General features: G+C 39.1%; 1 protein-coding gene across 1 annotated transcript in view; it reads left to right on the forward strand.

Moving 5' to 3' along the window:
- GTF2IRD1 (GTF2I repeat domain containing 1) overlaps nucleotides 1-13,285 on the forward strand; it is a 72,463-nt gene extending 59,178 nt beyond the window's left edge. The window contains exons 19-27 of the mRNA XM_018553360.1: nucleotides 1,326-1,391; nucleotides 4,696-4,779; nucleotides 5,708-5,891; nucleotides 6,020-6,048; nucleotides 6,690-6,767; nucleotides 7,684-7,876; nucleotides 11,184-11,224; nucleotides 12,198-12,346; nucleotides 13,071-13,285. Of these exons, the coding sequence (XP_018408862.1) occupies nucleotides 1,326-1,391; nucleotides 4,696-4,779; nucleotides 5,708-5,891; nucleotides 6,020-6,048; nucleotides 6,690-6,767; nucleotides 7,684-7,876; nucleotides 11,184-11,224; nucleotides 12,198-12,346; nucleotides 13,071-13,139 (893 nt within the window). The 3' untranslated portion in view covers nucleotides 13,140-13,285. The remainder of the gene's footprint in view (nucleotides 1-1,325; nucleotides 1,392-4,695; nucleotides 4,780-5,707; nucleotides 5,892-6,019; nucleotides 6,049-6,689; nucleotides 6,768-7,683; nucleotides 7,877-11,183; nucleotides 11,225-12,197; nucleotides 12,347-13,070) is intronic.
- Nucleotides 13,286-16,289: the final 3,004 nt, after the last annotated feature.

A 16,289-nucleotide genomic window follows, 5' to 3' on the forward strand; every position in this document is an offset into this window, starting at 1 on the left:
CTTTTCATTGAATTCAACAGGTTATTGGTGCTAAAAGCTTTCTGTGCTTCATTTTTTTAAAAATCAGTTCCACTAAGATGAGATTATTTTACTTACATGAAAGAAATGCCTTTTTTCATGAGAAATTTGATTTAGCTTACAGCCTTAATTCATACTGGGTTATCTTTAAAATAAAATTGCTCCTTACTTATTCAGGCTTTGTTTCTTGCTTTGCAATGCTATACAACAATTGTGCTTTGCTGTTCCTTCATACAATGAAGTCTATAAGTGGGCCAGGTCATTGAAAGCACCGCATTCCCTGGATGGCTCAAATCTTATCTCAATAGTTGTAAGAGGTTTGGCAGAGGCATTGTAGCAGCTAATCTACAATGCTTCCAATGTCTTATCTACACATTTCTATAATAGACACAAATATTTTAGAGCAAGGAAGTAAATGTGTAAGTCACATCATGAATAACTTTAAAGCGACCCTGTCACTGGACTAAAAAAACTGCATTGAATGCACTCTGTAAAAGAATTATACTTACCTTTCCTGCAGGGCAATTAGTACAATCTTCACGGTCTTGCACAGCCTCAGAGGCTGCTTGTATCTGACTTAAGGTGTGTATCGCTTGCCTGATTTCCCACTGTGCACTGTGGTTCCACCGGCTGCTGCGTCACTGTTGTGTTGTTCAGTGACATATTGGCCAGTAGGTGAAACCATGCTGTACAGTGAGGGACCAAGAATCTGACACACAAAGCACCATGAGAGCAGCGTTAGCTCTGGACGTTGGAGTTGCAAAAGGTACGTATTCTCCTTTTACCCACTGCACGTAAATTACTTTTTTTAGTCTAGCAACAGGGTTGCTTTAAAATAAAAACTGTAAAAATAACTCATTATGTGTTCAGGGAAAACGCTAATACTATAAAGACACAACAGTTACCAAAATGTAATCTTTTTCATGTTTAAATGTGGTTTTATGTAGGAACAAGCCAATGCAAAAGCAATTTCAAAGTACCGTAATTTAACTTATTCAAACCAAAAATATCTTACTTTGTTCTGAATGTTCTTTGCTGATTAAAAAAAGAAAGCTGGCAGTTTTTATGACTCGCTGAACTTCAAAACAAACTCTCTTTTTTTCTTTTTTAACATGGCAATTCAAAATGTAATCTTGATGTTTAAATTACAGTAACTCATGGCAACAAATCATAAATAGTCCCTTAAATTTCTCAACTAGAGAATTAGAAGTCAAATTAGTTGCTATGGGTTACCACATTTCATCATCGCTGCACCATGAATGTTTTACCAGTATGCAGCAATTCTAATGTCTGATCAATCATTTCAGGAGTCAGTGATAAAGATTGTCACAATTCCCTATCAGATGAATCTACTAATAGGCCTACTTTCCAAGGTAAGAACCATTATATTTACATAGCTAAAAGATAGGTACAACATTTCTTGTAATTGCTGTACAGTAAACAGAGCCTCTTACATTTTGAACTAAGGAATCATGATCTGTTATTGACGCTATAAAAAGAGAGGTAAGAATGAAGGTATTATACCCAGGGATACATTTGCAGAAAGTCCTGATTGGTATACAGTATATGAATATACTATTATGTGATCTGTCTCTTCCAGGACTGTGGTATACTGGAGATCCAGAAAAGAATGAAACAATATCAGTATGAGTTAAGCATTACTGAAAGAAGCCAGGAGGTCAATTTACAAAGGAGCAAAATTCCCCTTAGCCTGGTTCACTTTAATTGCCTAATCAGGGTTAGGGGAATTAAAAAAAGCCCAAACCTAGGTTAAAGTGTAAGTCTAGCTAAAACTTTTTTCTCTTCTCTATTGAGGGATACAGGAATTCTGAAACCTTTGGGTTGTACTGCTGCCTACAGGAGGATAGCACACTGGTAAACAAAAAACCTGTTGCCAAGCCCTGGGTGTCTAACCTACAGATTTCTGCCATAAAGAAAAATATGGACGATCGAGCATGTAAAAATGTTAAAGTCACATCACAAATTACTTTAAAGCAACCCTGAATAGAATAAAATAAAAAAATTAAATTACATGACCCCATAACATAAACTTACCTTTCCTGAGGAATGATGACTACAATGGTCTCTAAGTCCTACTACCAGCATACCTAGTGTCCTAGAAGCATGGATGCCTTTCTTTAAGCACCGCTGATTCAAAAGTTAACCTGTGATTTGTTTCTAGCAACATTTACTCTTCAGTCAAGAATCTTTACCCTGTAGCTCAGGTGGTCTCCCCACTTTCTATGCAGCTGTCCGGCGCAGTGGTCCTCAGCCTTGGCTTCTGGACCTTCGCTGTGACCAGAAGTTGCGGGGTAAGCCTGGAAGTGGTCTTTGGGCGTTATGTTCTGCTTGAATTCCTTCCAGACTGGTTCTGTCTGTGTTAGCTGTTTCCATGTCCAGAGCTGCTGGCATTGCTTGCCCTGTCTGTGAAGACTCACTCTCCTGAGTAGACCATGAGAGCCAGGCACTGGGAGCTCCCTTGTTTTTTTAGTTGCTATGCACAAAGATGTCTTACCCGCCAGTCAGCACTATGGAAACAATTCCCTGATGCTACTTCTGCTGCATGATTCATGTGGAACTGCAATTCTTAATTTTTTCCTGCTGCCTGCAGTGAGGCTTAGTCACCTCAGGCCGCTGACCCTTCAGTCTTGAGCACATCTGCCAACTACCATTTGTCCAGGAGCCTGTATGTTGAAGCTTTACCATGTCTGATTCTAGAAACAGGAAAGACAGCCCCACTGTACCAGGTGCCCCCAGCACAATGTCCACTAACGTTTCAGGGACTGCTAGCAGCATCACCTTGATAGTGACACATGACCTGAAATCCTGCTGCCTTCTGGTGTTAGCGTCTATGCCCTCGTCGAAGTCTTCTTGACTTCATCGGGTGTTGTTAGCCCCACTGCCCTTTTGGCAGAGGTCTTTACTTCTGTTATGCAGGAGTTTATGTCCTATGTTATTACCCATCTGATTTCTGATTGCAGAGGCTGCAAATGCCCTCACCCAAAGATTCTGGATGGAATCATCTGTTGTTGCTTCCCTTCATTAGGTGGAGTTTCTGGCCTCACTGGACAAAAATGTCTATTTATACATAGCCATCTTTCCAGCACATCAGCTTTTTCTGCGCTTTGTAGTGGAGTCTCTGCACTTCAAGTTCATAGCCCTTCAATTTGGTCTGTCCACTGTACCTGGAATGTTCACCAAGGTGCTGGCTCCAACAGTGGCCCTCATATTCTCTCGAGGTATTTTGATAGTGGGCTACTTGAACAACCCCCTCTTGAGGAAACAGTTTGTGAAGGATATAAACGTGTGATAAGGATGTATAGTCATCATCCAGAGGTGCAGAGATGGGCACTTGTGAGTAGATGCATAGTCCTATACAACCGTCCCTTTGAGGGTAACCATACTGCTGATGCGGCCCCCGATGAATTTGAGTTTGCCACCCCTGCTCTGGAGGATATTGTGTTTCTAACTGTCCAGAAGTCACAAAGGTTCAGATGGATCGTAAATCTCCAGAAGTCATTACCGGTTGCTTGGATAATCTGGAAGTAGTCCTGGATACTTACCGGACCAGAGTGTATCTTCCTCAAGAGAACTCCACAGTCTCAAGTTCAAGCACTCCAGGCCTGAGCGGCCCAACTCTATGCTTCCCTTTACTTCTCGTGTTCTGGAAACTCCTGGCGAAGGACAGCAGCCTGTCATGGTGGGGGTTGGAGTCCAGGGTACTGTGTTGATGCAGGAGACTTATCATTGGTGGAATTTCATTTCCCAATCAACATCTTGGAGCTTCAGTTGATTTGGCTGTCGGTTTAATGTTGGACTGGCCTGTTGAAAGGTCACCTGATCCTAATCCCTAACAGTAGTGACATCAGTCAACGGGGAGAAATTAGAAGCCTTGCTGTGGCAACAGAGATAGAGCAGGTTGTGTTTTGGATGGAACATCATGTTTCAGCTCTTTCAGCTATATAGATCCCCAGTGTGAACAATTAGCAGCAGATTTTCTCAGCCAACAGTGTCTAGACCCGGTAGTGTGGTCTCTCCACCCAGAGGTGTTCCAGTAACTGTTTTAGCAGGTGGGGACACTGGATGTGGGTGTTCAGATTCAAAACCAGCCTAGACAGGTTTGTATTGGGACCTGCTGGCGGAAGCAGTGGATGACCTAATGGCTCCATGGAGTCAGTGCTATCTGATGTATTTTTATTTCTGTTTGTGTTGCTGTTACAGATTTTACCTCACTTCCGGTTTATTGAAACTGACTGTTGTTACCAGGGGAGAAACTGAGGGGAAATGTCTTTAAGGGCTTTTGTTGACATGCTTTATTGGGCAAATACAGTGTGATTTTGTGCCTTCAGTTTGAGATGCTTCTGAGATCATTCAGAATTCATGGTAAGGCAGTTGCCCTGCATAAGCTGCCCTTGCATTCCCATAGATTTGTATGGGGAGAGAACTAGTGCTGAAGCGAACAAACATCCGTGGACACTGACCATATGAGAGCCCTGGATAGCAGTGAAAACCAGACATGGGCACTAACCCTTCCCAAAGCTATCTGAAACTAAAACAAACATTTTGTCAGACAGACAATTTAAGTATTAGAGGCCAATACAGACTACAGAAAAAAATATTTTGCACTCATCAGTTTTATCAACGTAATTTAAGATAATGATCTCCTTTTCCTTCTAGAGAATTATGATGCCAGATTGTCACGGATAGATATTGCCAACACTCTACGTGAACAAGTACAAGACCTGTTCAATAAAAAGTATGGTGAGTGTTTACAAACACTGCTGTGAAACGCAATGCAACGCAACACCCTCACCAAAACGCGCGATCGCTGGGATTGCATCAATCACATGGGATTGTGCAATTAACGCACTGTACTAATGTAAACGGGCCCTCAAAAACACTGACAGACTCACACAACCACAGACACAATCTCACCTACTCACAGACATTCTCACACACATACACACTCCAAGAAATGTATTTTATTTTATTTCCTTATTTTTTAAGATCCACCCATTCTCCCTACCTTATGAGAACTGCATTGGATCCTCAGCCTGGGGTCCAGTGTGGGCAGCTGTGCTGTGACGGAGCTCCATGCACATGTGCATTGCTTGTTCAGCTCCCTTGCGCCCTGTAGAGGTGGCTGAAACCAGAATGTGACATTGTTCCAGTCCAAGCACCTCTACAAGGCACGCGGGGGAGCTGTAAGCAATGCACGTATGGATGGATCTCCCTCGCGGACATAGCCCCAGCCCACCCCACCTCAAGCTGACACCCGGCTCCGGGCAGCATATTTTGAATGACTGCTCAGTGTGATACCTGACAGTGCTGCGTTAGGGGGAGGCTGAGGAGCCTTTCACCTCGTGCAGTGGAAGGCAGGCAGTGACGCACTGAACACAGCATTGCTACCTACTTTTGGGTCGCGATCCACCAGTTGAGAGCCACGGCTTTAGATCCTATTATTAATGCATTTTGTATAATCAATAATGCATTTATTTTACCTAATGCTGTTTACTAACAGCGACCTAAAATTTATGAACAAATATAAAGAATATTTGGTTTGTTGTATAATGAAAAAGGATTTGTTCATTCGTATTCATAGTTCACTATGAAGACATGAGTGCATGTAGAACAGTTTATTTACCAGAAGACATCAATGACAGTTTGTGTGTGTATGTTTTATTGGCAGGTGAAGCTCTTGGGATCAAATACCCAGTACAAGTACCCTATAAGCGCATCAAGAGCAATCCTGGCTCTGTCATAATAGAAGGCTTGCCTCCAGGGATCCCATTCCGTAAACCCTGTACTTTTGGATCACAGAATCTAGAGCGGATATTAGCTGTAGCAGACAAAATCAAATTCACAGTGGCAAGGTACATGCATGGACCTACAATTGCCTGTTAAACAAATAGCCGAATCTGCTATTAAATACATCATTTTGAAGCTCTGTATAGTAAATAAATGATAACCATTGTGACATTTTGATTTGCTCATATTTCAGGCCATTTCAGGGACTAATCCCCAGACCTGGTAAGATATTTGCTTCTGTTTTTTTTTACATTTGCTTTATTTTATATTTTGTTACAATCATACTATCCAGAGACTTTTTTTTAATTAGTGACATTTACACATTTAGATTTTAATTTTACTACATTGGTAATCTGTTCTTATAATTTTATACATTAGGTTCAATATTATTATTATTACATAGGATTTATATAGCGCCAACAGTTTGCGCAGCGCTTTACAATGTAAGGATGACATTACAATCACAATACAATTCAAGACAAGATGGTAAGGAGGGCCCTGCCCCTGAGGGCTTACAATCTAAAATGGAGGGAGAAGTGATACATGAGGAGGGAGCTGTGTGGGGATGAATTGTTTTGAAAATATCTGTATTTTCAGCCATGTGACTGTAATATTTAAATCTCAGCTAAAAAATATCTATCACTTTTTGAAAATAAGGAACCTTATCTTTTGTGTTTGAGTTGTGATTTTAGCCTATTGTCCGAATATATTTTGTATATATTTGCAGTTGATTATATAAGATGCCCAATGGTGCTTCTGCTCTTCTGTGTAAAAACTGTTTCAACAGAAAAAAAAAAATAGATATCTGACATGTAGTAACAATTGCATAATTAGACATAAATATTCATGTTTTTTTCTCACAGATGATGAAGATGCAAACAGATTAGGCGAAAAAGTTATCCTACGTGAGCAAGTTAAGGAACTCTTCAATGAAAAATATGGTGAGTATTAACAATGTAAACCAGCAGACAAATCTTACGCCTTTTATTTTTGGAGAATAGGATCTTACATTGGACCAGGTATTTACAAGCATTGCTACAATTGTATGAACACATTAAAACAGATTTCTTTTTTTATGTTACCTTTACTATCTTTATTATTTTGCTCTGCTGACTTCCATCATCCAATCACGTACAAGCAAAATTACTTTTTATTTTATTTTACTTGCACAGGATTGGGTATTCTTTGCAAAGTGAATTTTCACAACATTAACTAAGCTACAGGAAAATTCCCTTGCAAGTGGAGACCCTATTTAGTAAATCAACCCCATAGTATTAGTGAACCATATCCCTTTCCTTATACCCCATTCATTGGGATACATTTCTTTGTCAAACTCAAGCATTCCTCAAAAGAACATTGCATTGTACTTAAGAATGATTTGCTATAACAGGTACTGTGAAAGTCTCTATTCTTCAATATAAAGTAATAATAGATACATAAAAGGGATGTGAATACCTTAAAAGGTGGATAGGAGAACCACATTTTAGATAATTTACAACTATTGCTTAAAGAAATTCTGTAGTAAGCAAAAAAAAGAAGGTTACCAGTGCCGATCCCTTGTTTTCACTGACCTGGACAAAAATACAGATAAATCATTCAGACTTCAAAGTAAGTTCACTTGCTGCATGCTTGTTCCAGGGCAGTAACTTAGGAAATAGAATATTGAGACAGCTGGGCAAGTAGCATTTTTAGAAAGAGGTCACTTAAGCATTGCAGGTTTTCTCTAATGGATCCCCAGAGTGGTATTCTTACACTGGTTTGTGATGCTGTATACATGTTTAGTTGTTTCTTTTCATTAACAATTTTCTTGGTTTTGGAAATGTATTAGTAAATCTGACAACTGTGCTCTTGGTGCAGGCGAAGCTCTGGGATTGGGTCGGCCAGTACTTGTACCCTACAAATTAATCAGGGATAACCCTGACTCTATAGAAGTCACTGGACTGCCAAATGACATCCCCTTTAGGAATCCAAATACGTATGACATAAATCGGTTGGAAAAAATCCTAACGGCACGAGAGAATATTCATATGGTGATAATAAATCAGTTGCAGTAAGTATCCTGGACAGTGTAAAATAATGAATAGTTCTTCATGTTATGCAATAGAGTCATTTGGTGTTCTGTCCTTTGCAGGATAGCAGTGTTCATTTTGACAGCAAATTTCGATGTATTTTTAGTCATAGTCTTTTGACTAACATGCCATTTAGTTTTAGTCATATTTTAGTCATCTGAATTGTTTTAGTCGACTAATTATCATAAGATTTTAGTCAACTAAATACTATAAGATTTTAGTCAACTAAAATCTAGTGGGTTTAGTTAAAGAGTAATTTAAGAATTTCTCTCGAATTTTCAATCTCATTAGATACTCCTGGAGTAAAAATCTGTTAACCTGTTACAACTTATGGTATTAAGGTTTGAACATGCAATAAAAACACAGATTTAACTGTTGCGATACATTTTTTTATTTATCTTAAAATTAGATTAAAGCAAGTCTTATAAAGAAACAATAATATTGAGTATTTTCAAACAAGGACCAGTAATTAGATATGCATTGATTATAACAATTTGCATATGACATTCTTCATTCTTTAAAGCAGAAGTGCAACTCTAAAATATTAAAATGAAAAACTATATTGGCTGTAATACCTTTGCACATATGACCTATTAGCCATCCATTCAAGATGGAACTGGAAGTCCATAGAGATTAGGTCTGATTGGATGTCTTCCCAAATTGTCTCTCCCTAACATTTTAGTCTAGTTTTAGTTAGTCAACTAAAATGTCAGTATATTTTCGTTATAGTTGTTGTCATCATAACTTCGTTTTTATTTAGTTTTAGTCGCTAAAAAAGTGTTGAGGAAAACTAAGACGGAAATTATTAATCGACAATATTAACACTACAGGATAGATTTTAGGGTCTGTTTCCATAAGGTGTTGGTGTTCTAACACAATGATGGACAAAGACATTTGGGACAAACTGAGCCAATGTAATCTATAAGATGTAGACTACCAAGCAGCTTGTGTTTCCAACAGGCTTCAACTCCAGCAAAAAATATATATTTTGGTTTTGTGTTGTTTCTGGCTCACCTAATTTCATGCTGGCTTTCTATATCTCTCTGGAATTCCACTGTTGACCTATTACCGCCACAGTTGCCAGTCCGGCCCAAATAGTATATGATGATGTCACATTCCAACTGTGAATTCTGCACAATGTATAATGAAAATTTGGGAATCCAGCTGAGAGAGAGAAGGACTTCTAGGTTCTAGCTTTGGGGGAGGACATGGAGACACAAACTACTGTGGTGAAATGTTATCTCAGACATGGGAAATATATGAAGCCTGCAAATGATTCAGTCCCTTAACTCCCATATGGTATTGAAGTACCATTTTTTGGCTTTAAGGCTATTAGTAAATCATTTAGGCTTATTCAGTAAGGGGGCGGAAGAAGCAATAATGTAAAATGTAGTAACCCGGAGCAATCAGTCACATTCCAAATGTTTAATGACAGGTATAGTAAAAGATACATTTTCGTTCACATCTTTTTATTGAGGTTAATCACAAGAATAAATAAATAAGCAGAATGCATAAAGATGCCCTTCGAGGCCATGACATCATACAAACTGCCTAAATAGCATCATATCATAACAACAAGCTGACAGTTTTTAGGACATGTGGCTTGGCAATTTACGAAGAGTTGATGAGATCAAATGGAATCTATAGAATTATATGAAGTATTATATTCTAGATCTGTTACAGCAGACTATAGCTTGAGAGAAAGCCAGGCTGAACATGTACTAGTCCTTAGAAACACAGAATGAAATTAGGTGACAACACATTAACATGGTAGAGTAGTGTATATGGTAGGAGCTCAATGTAAAGGGAGTAAAGATAAGAAAAAAAAGGAAGAAGGGAGAGAAAGAGAAGAATGAGAGCACCTAGGACTTAGAATAAGATTCCGAAACAGAGGGGAAGAAGCAAGCTAGTATAAGAAAGAGGGAGAGAAAGTGGGCTACGATGCCATTCCTGTGGGGTAGGGAAGCCGCTTTACGTCAAAAAGTAGGAGGCAAGAATTTGTCTATCCATGAAAACCAGATAGTATTAAATTGGCCCAGCTTATCCTCCTGTAGGGCAGTCAGTTCCTCGAAAAATATAGCTCAGTTGACCCTATTTTTAAATGCCCTAAAATGTATAGAAGGTGAGTTCCATACACTAGCTATGGTCCTCCAGGCAGCAGTGAGGATATAAGTGACAAGTTTGGATTGGTACTTGTTGCAGGCCCAAGATGGTTTACCAAGGAGTGCTTCCACAGGGTTTCTGAATCAAGGCCTACCCAATGCCATTGTGAACATCCTATATAAAAGACCCTTTTGATCCCTTGCTGTGGTTCATGTCAGTTTCTAGATCATCATTGACTTTTGCACTCACTGTCCTATTTTATTAATCTGAGTTTCAGTTTTTAGAAATATTTGAGCGAGCCACCCTAAAATAAACCAGATATAATCAAACAAGAAGAAAACACAAGGGTCTGGTCTCTGTCCCTAAAAGTAAGGTGGTGATGGCATAGATTAATTCCTTATAACCATTGGTTGGAATAGAGATGGCAGAGCTTCTGTCTTTAAATACATCTAAAGGCTCCTGTATGGCAGTCCAAACAGTTACTATATGATGCAGTTACTATTCTGATTTAAAAATAAAAAAAACATCTTTACTTCTTTTGAGTCAGCCAAACCCTTCTTCATTTGTGTCTCACACGCTCCCCCTCCCAGACACTTCAGCCAAAAGTGAGGGTTTCAGCAACAGTTCTGCCAATCCGGAGAGCAGTGGGAAGGACTAGGTGTGGCCAGATGCGGATTGGGAATCTGCAGATTTATGAATCAGTTAATACAATGCTAATAAACACACCTCCTGCAACATCTTCTCATCCCACTGTAGTGCAATTTGGCACAGCCTACATGAAGGACAATGCTGCTTTTAATTCAGGAGCAGAGCAGCAGCCTTGTCTCTGGCAGGATAAACAGGAATTTGTAAAACGTTGTAGGGGGTTTAAGGGAAAACGGTAAGCCCAGTTGCACTAATGGATTAAGTGCTGCACATATATATTTTTTTAACGGGAGGTCACAGTTCTACTCACATTTTTTATTTCATTTGTTTATACCAAATGCAGTGTCATTGTCCTTGATCTGCATTAGTACCATTGTCCTTGATCTAACCAAGATTAGTACCGGATGAACTTCATCTAATTCCTATTAACACTTTAAGTCTGTAGTCGCTGGAAAGTATTATGCTGTCTTGTCCACCACGAATTTCAGATGTCTGTGAGGTAACTGTAGCTTAATCAAACCTATTCTTATTTTCTAATAGGCCTTTTTCAGAACTCTGTATTGACCCAGCACCACAAATACGTGAGTAAAATCTGTAATGGGCTCAATCTGTTCATAATTATAACTCATGTTATATGCTTGCACAGGAACACCATATTTTTCAGTTGATATGCAGAATTACTCTTATTTACTGTAGATTCACAAAGCAACAGTTTCACTTAGCTGCACAGCCATTTCCTTCCTCCACTGTTCCATTTGAGCCCAAGTGAGGTGAGATGTCAGGTACCTCTGGGTATAGGAGGACATGTGACTCACCCCTTTGCTGGTAATGAGTGATCATAAGGGTTGCTTGCTTTCATTCATTCAGTGAATATAAAGATCGGAGATTCAAGAGATTATTGTGAAGATCAGCATATCTAGGAATAGGAAAGCAGTGCAGTATACCCCATATGCTTTTAGCTCTACCCCGTTTACTCATTTCCTGGGTAATTGTATTTTTTTTTTTTTAAAAAGGCAGTTGGTTAATCATCTGGTTTGACCAGACTTTAAAGTTTATTTCCACTTTTGCAGCACAATTTGAGAAAACTCCACTATATGTATGTTCTGTGTTCCCATTCACATAGAATACCTAAAAATAATTTTTAAAAATATATATCTTATGTTTTAAATGTTTCTTTGGTGAAGGCCTTTGTGTACATTCCAGGGTGCTCTGAGCAGTTAGGTCTTTAACCCTTAGGACAGGCAGTGTTCAAATCTAGTTTACAACTGATAATGAGATCTGCCAGCACAATGCAGACAGGGTTGACTAGAGTAAATATAACTTCCTACAGCCTAATATTACATAGGGGTGGAAGCTAGGTAGGATTTTTAAGCAAGAGTAAACTTAAAAATATAAGTAGAAATGTTTCAATATTTCAAGTTATGCTATGTGTATGGGAACATATAACAAATATAAAGTAGGTGATATTCCAGCATGGCTGCAAAAGTGGAATTACACTTTAAGCATCAATTTTATTATAGGTGGCGGTGCACTTACTTCTTTTTCCCTATGCAGAAAAAGACAGCGTTGCTCCCAAGCGCAAAAGGAAAAGAATCTCTGAAGGAAACTCGGTGTCATCAACTGCATCCAATTCTTCATCATCGTCCTCCTCTTCTTCTTCTAATGTAGAGCCTATCTCTTCAACACATCCTATGTCGTTAGTGGTAAGTGTGTATGGTGTCACTGCTATCTCTGGTTTGATATGCAGGCCATAAACATAGCCCTGTAGAAGCAATCTCCAGCCTGTCTCTCATGAAACACATTGGGCTTTCAGTTACCTTTCAGAACTCTACCTGTACTGTCCAATCTCAGAATCCTGAGACTTTGGTCCACATCTTCAGCTTCTTTAGCCTCCCAAGGTACATATATAGCAGGTACATATATAGCAAATAGTCAGCACATGATATAAATCCACATACAGTGAAAAACAATCATGTAATCTCTTCTAATCTTTATGGAACACCTTCTCACTAACTGGGACAAAGCAATATCTTCCCTCACTTTATCCTCTTATCTTTGGCCTAATCTTTGGCAACTGGGACTGCACACTGCACAGCTTCACATTTGGAGAATGAACCAAATCAGAGAAGCAACACCTGAAATCTGTTTTCTGTATCAGGAAGTGCCATGATCACTAGTGTTTTGGCAAACGCCCTATAAATCATTACAGATTACCATTCGCAATTCATTCGTTATGCCAATGTGATTGCTTTATTGTCTTGCGCCAAGTTGTACTACGTATTGCCCTCTATGTATGAAAAGCATAGATAACAATTTTATTGGGGCAGCTATACTGCTATGTATCCAGAAAAAAATTAGTGAGATGTTACAAAAAACCCAATTTCTCACCTTATAACATGACTTTTGTTTTTATTTTTGTTGTTGCAGCAGTGGCCTATGTACATGATGGACTATGGGGGTGTGAATATGCAGATCCCTGGGCAAATGAACTACTAATCTTCCTAAATGGGAGTTTGTCTGAAATGTGTAATTATTGTATAAAAGATGTATATGATGATATGGTACAATACTGTTCATTTTTTTTCCCAATAATTTTTACAGTACGTTTCTGGCATCCAAGATGGCCTTTTTGGAATAAAATGTGTTGCCTTGTTCCGACCTGCGTTATTGGTTTTATTTATATCTATGTGTAACGGAATAAATGTGGAGCTCTGTATTCTAAATCACAACCAAATAGTTTTATGACTATTCTCTCCTCAGCCACAGCCCCCTTCTTTATCTGATTAACTATCATTACCCCGTGTCTGTGTCCGTCTTTTTTCCAGAGATTGTTGTTGTATGTGACAAGGGTTACAAAGGATGGAAAATACAAATACTATAGGTTTGCTTATAGGATACATTTCTAGGTGTATTTAGGTTTATTATTAGGTGCAGGGTGCAATAACTGTGACATCCAGGCTTGTGGGGAAAATACAAAAAGAAAACCTATTTAGTACTTCTCTGCATTCAAATTAAAGTTGCAGATCTTTCCTTCTGAAAATGCTAGTTGCTTGCCTGTCATGCTGACCACCTTTGTCAGTAATTTATAGTCACTGATCCAGAACAAGCATGCTAACCAATAAAAACTTTGAAATCCAGAACAAGCATGCAGATAAGTACTTATTGTTCCTCTTCAGTGGCTTGGAAGTAATTGAAGTCAATAGGGCAGCCTGACAGCCCGGAAACTAGCATTTCAAAAAGGCGATCTGTAATTCCAGCTTTCATATTTCTCCAATATCAGTGTTTAATTGAAACTTATTATGCCTGATAAAATATATGTATTCTTGTGGAGCCAAATTAATCTGCACACACTCAGACCTACTTATATTTTTATTGCATTTTTTTTGCATCTTAAGCATGTACAGCGTATACATCCCGCTTTCTGATATTATTAAAGCTTCAGACAATATGTGGTTACTAACCTGCAAAGGCAATGTATGATAACCTCACTAACCTCATCAAGCTGCGTTATCGCTTAGGGCATTCCAAATAACACTTTAAGCATGCTAAAATCACAAAAGATAATTAGCTTGAATGTCCCTTAACCCCTTCATGACTTTTTTCAGTTTTTGTTTACATGTTATAATCTACATTTTAGGCCTGGTTCACACCTGGGCGTTTTGCAGCACTGATCGACGCGCTGTAAAACGCCCAGCAAGTGAATTCCCATACTTTCCTATTGGCATGGTTCCCACCTGAGGGTTCCGTCCCTTGCGAGCGGCCGCGTCGCAGGGGGGGGCGGAGCCGGCGGGAATTTTGAAAGTGAAAAAAAAATTTAAATAGAGAAAACAAGGTAACAAACAAAATCATACCGCCAATGAAACGTGCGTTTCACTGAACGGAAAAACGTGCTAAAAAACGTGAAAAAACGAGCAGAAAAAATACGCCCAGGTGTGAACCCAGCCTAAGGCCTGAAAGTTACTTAAAACCCCTAAACATTATATATTTTCTGAAAGCCAAGACCCTATAGAATAAAATGGTGGCAACTGCAAACTTTTATGTTGCACGATATTAGCGCAACTCCTTATCAAACCACAAACTATTCTGAAAAATGTACTTAAATGCCCCAAAACACAATTAATACCTATCTTTAAAATAAAATATAAAAGATGAGGTTATGATGAGTAAATAGATACCCAACATGCCCAGGTTAAAATTTGTGTGCATCCGTGAAACTGCGACAAAATTCAGTACCCCAAAAAGTCCATAGATGACGCTTCAAAAGCCCCCACAGGTCATCAGTTTAGAGATACGCGTAAATATTGGCCCTATAATTCTTGCTCTTACTCCGGCGTGCACGGCGATACCCAACATGTGTAGCGCGATTGTCGTTTTCATACGTAGGTGCACCTGACGCTTGTTTACGTGAAGACACGCGTGCTCGCGGGGGACTTTAAAAAATGTTTTACATTATTTTTACATTTATCATTTATTTAATATTAATTTTAAAAACTAATTTTTGGGGGTTTTTTTTCACTTAACTTTAATTGCTATCACATAGCGGGGCTTACAAGCTAGGGGTCCAAAAGACCCCTAGTATCACCTATCCACTTGAAATAAGCAATTGAAGTGCAGATCGCACTTCAATAGCTTATTGCTGGGCTTCAGGAGCCGAGCAATGACAGCTCAGGGACCGGAAGTGATGTAATCTGCATCGTACGGGGAGGAGATCGGTGAACGGCGGTTTGCCGCTCTCCTCCCCAGCTTCCCGCCGACACTTGAGAAACCAGTCCCAGGCCCATAGGAGGGGCAGCGGAGCCCGGGAAACATGGCAGGGGTGTCCCATTTACCGGCCCGTAGAAGCAATCTGGCGACAGCTGAGTCGCAAGAATCGCTTCTATTGTAAAGCCAAGAGTTGGCTTTACAAATGTAAACAGAATCCCGGCGGAGTCTGTTTAAACGGGCCCGATGCCAGTGACGTGAGCTGTACGTCACTGGTCATGAAGGGGGTCAGCATGCCTAAAGTACACTTTTATGTAGAATTTTGAACAAAAACAAACATTACATATATTATACAGTCTGTCAATAGCATTAACACAGCAGTCCCCATTGTTACATGGTTTTATTACCTAGAAAACTTGTAAGAGATCCTTTTGCACTGCCTAAATCTCACTAACCAATAGCAACCCCCACTAATTTTGAATATAATTATGACAAAAGGTGTGGTGCTAAAAATAACTTAATAAAATACCCCTAATAATACAAAACTGTAGAGACTAAATTAGCACTGTGTTACTGACTTATACATACATCAATGTGAATGAAATACTGTGACATGAGACCAAAACAATGCATTATGTCCACAAACTGTGTTACTTCAGTGTTAACACATAAATCCTCATAGTGCAATAGTCCAATGATGTCCACCATGATCCCTCTAGTGGAGTAGAATAATGCAAGTCCAAGGTAATCCAAAAATATTCCCAGTGCTCACTCTAGTTGAATGCAATATTAAAGTTCCAAATCCTCACAAACTATGTGCACTTAAAAACCTCTTTATAAACATTAAGTGCTCTGTGACCGTCCAGTGTTACTCACATTCCTCAAGAATGGCACTCGATTTGTTATGTTGAGCTAAACTAACATATCAGCAAGGCCATACAGCGC

This window comes from Nanorana parkeri, unplaced genomic scaffold (assembly GCF_000935625.1).
Source record: "Nanorana parkeri isolate BGI_ZX_2015 unplaced genomic scaffold, ASM93562v1 scaffold118, whole genome shotgun sequence".
NCBI lineage: Eukaryota > Metazoa > Chordata > Amphibia > Anura > Dicroglossidae > Nanorana > Nanorana parkeri.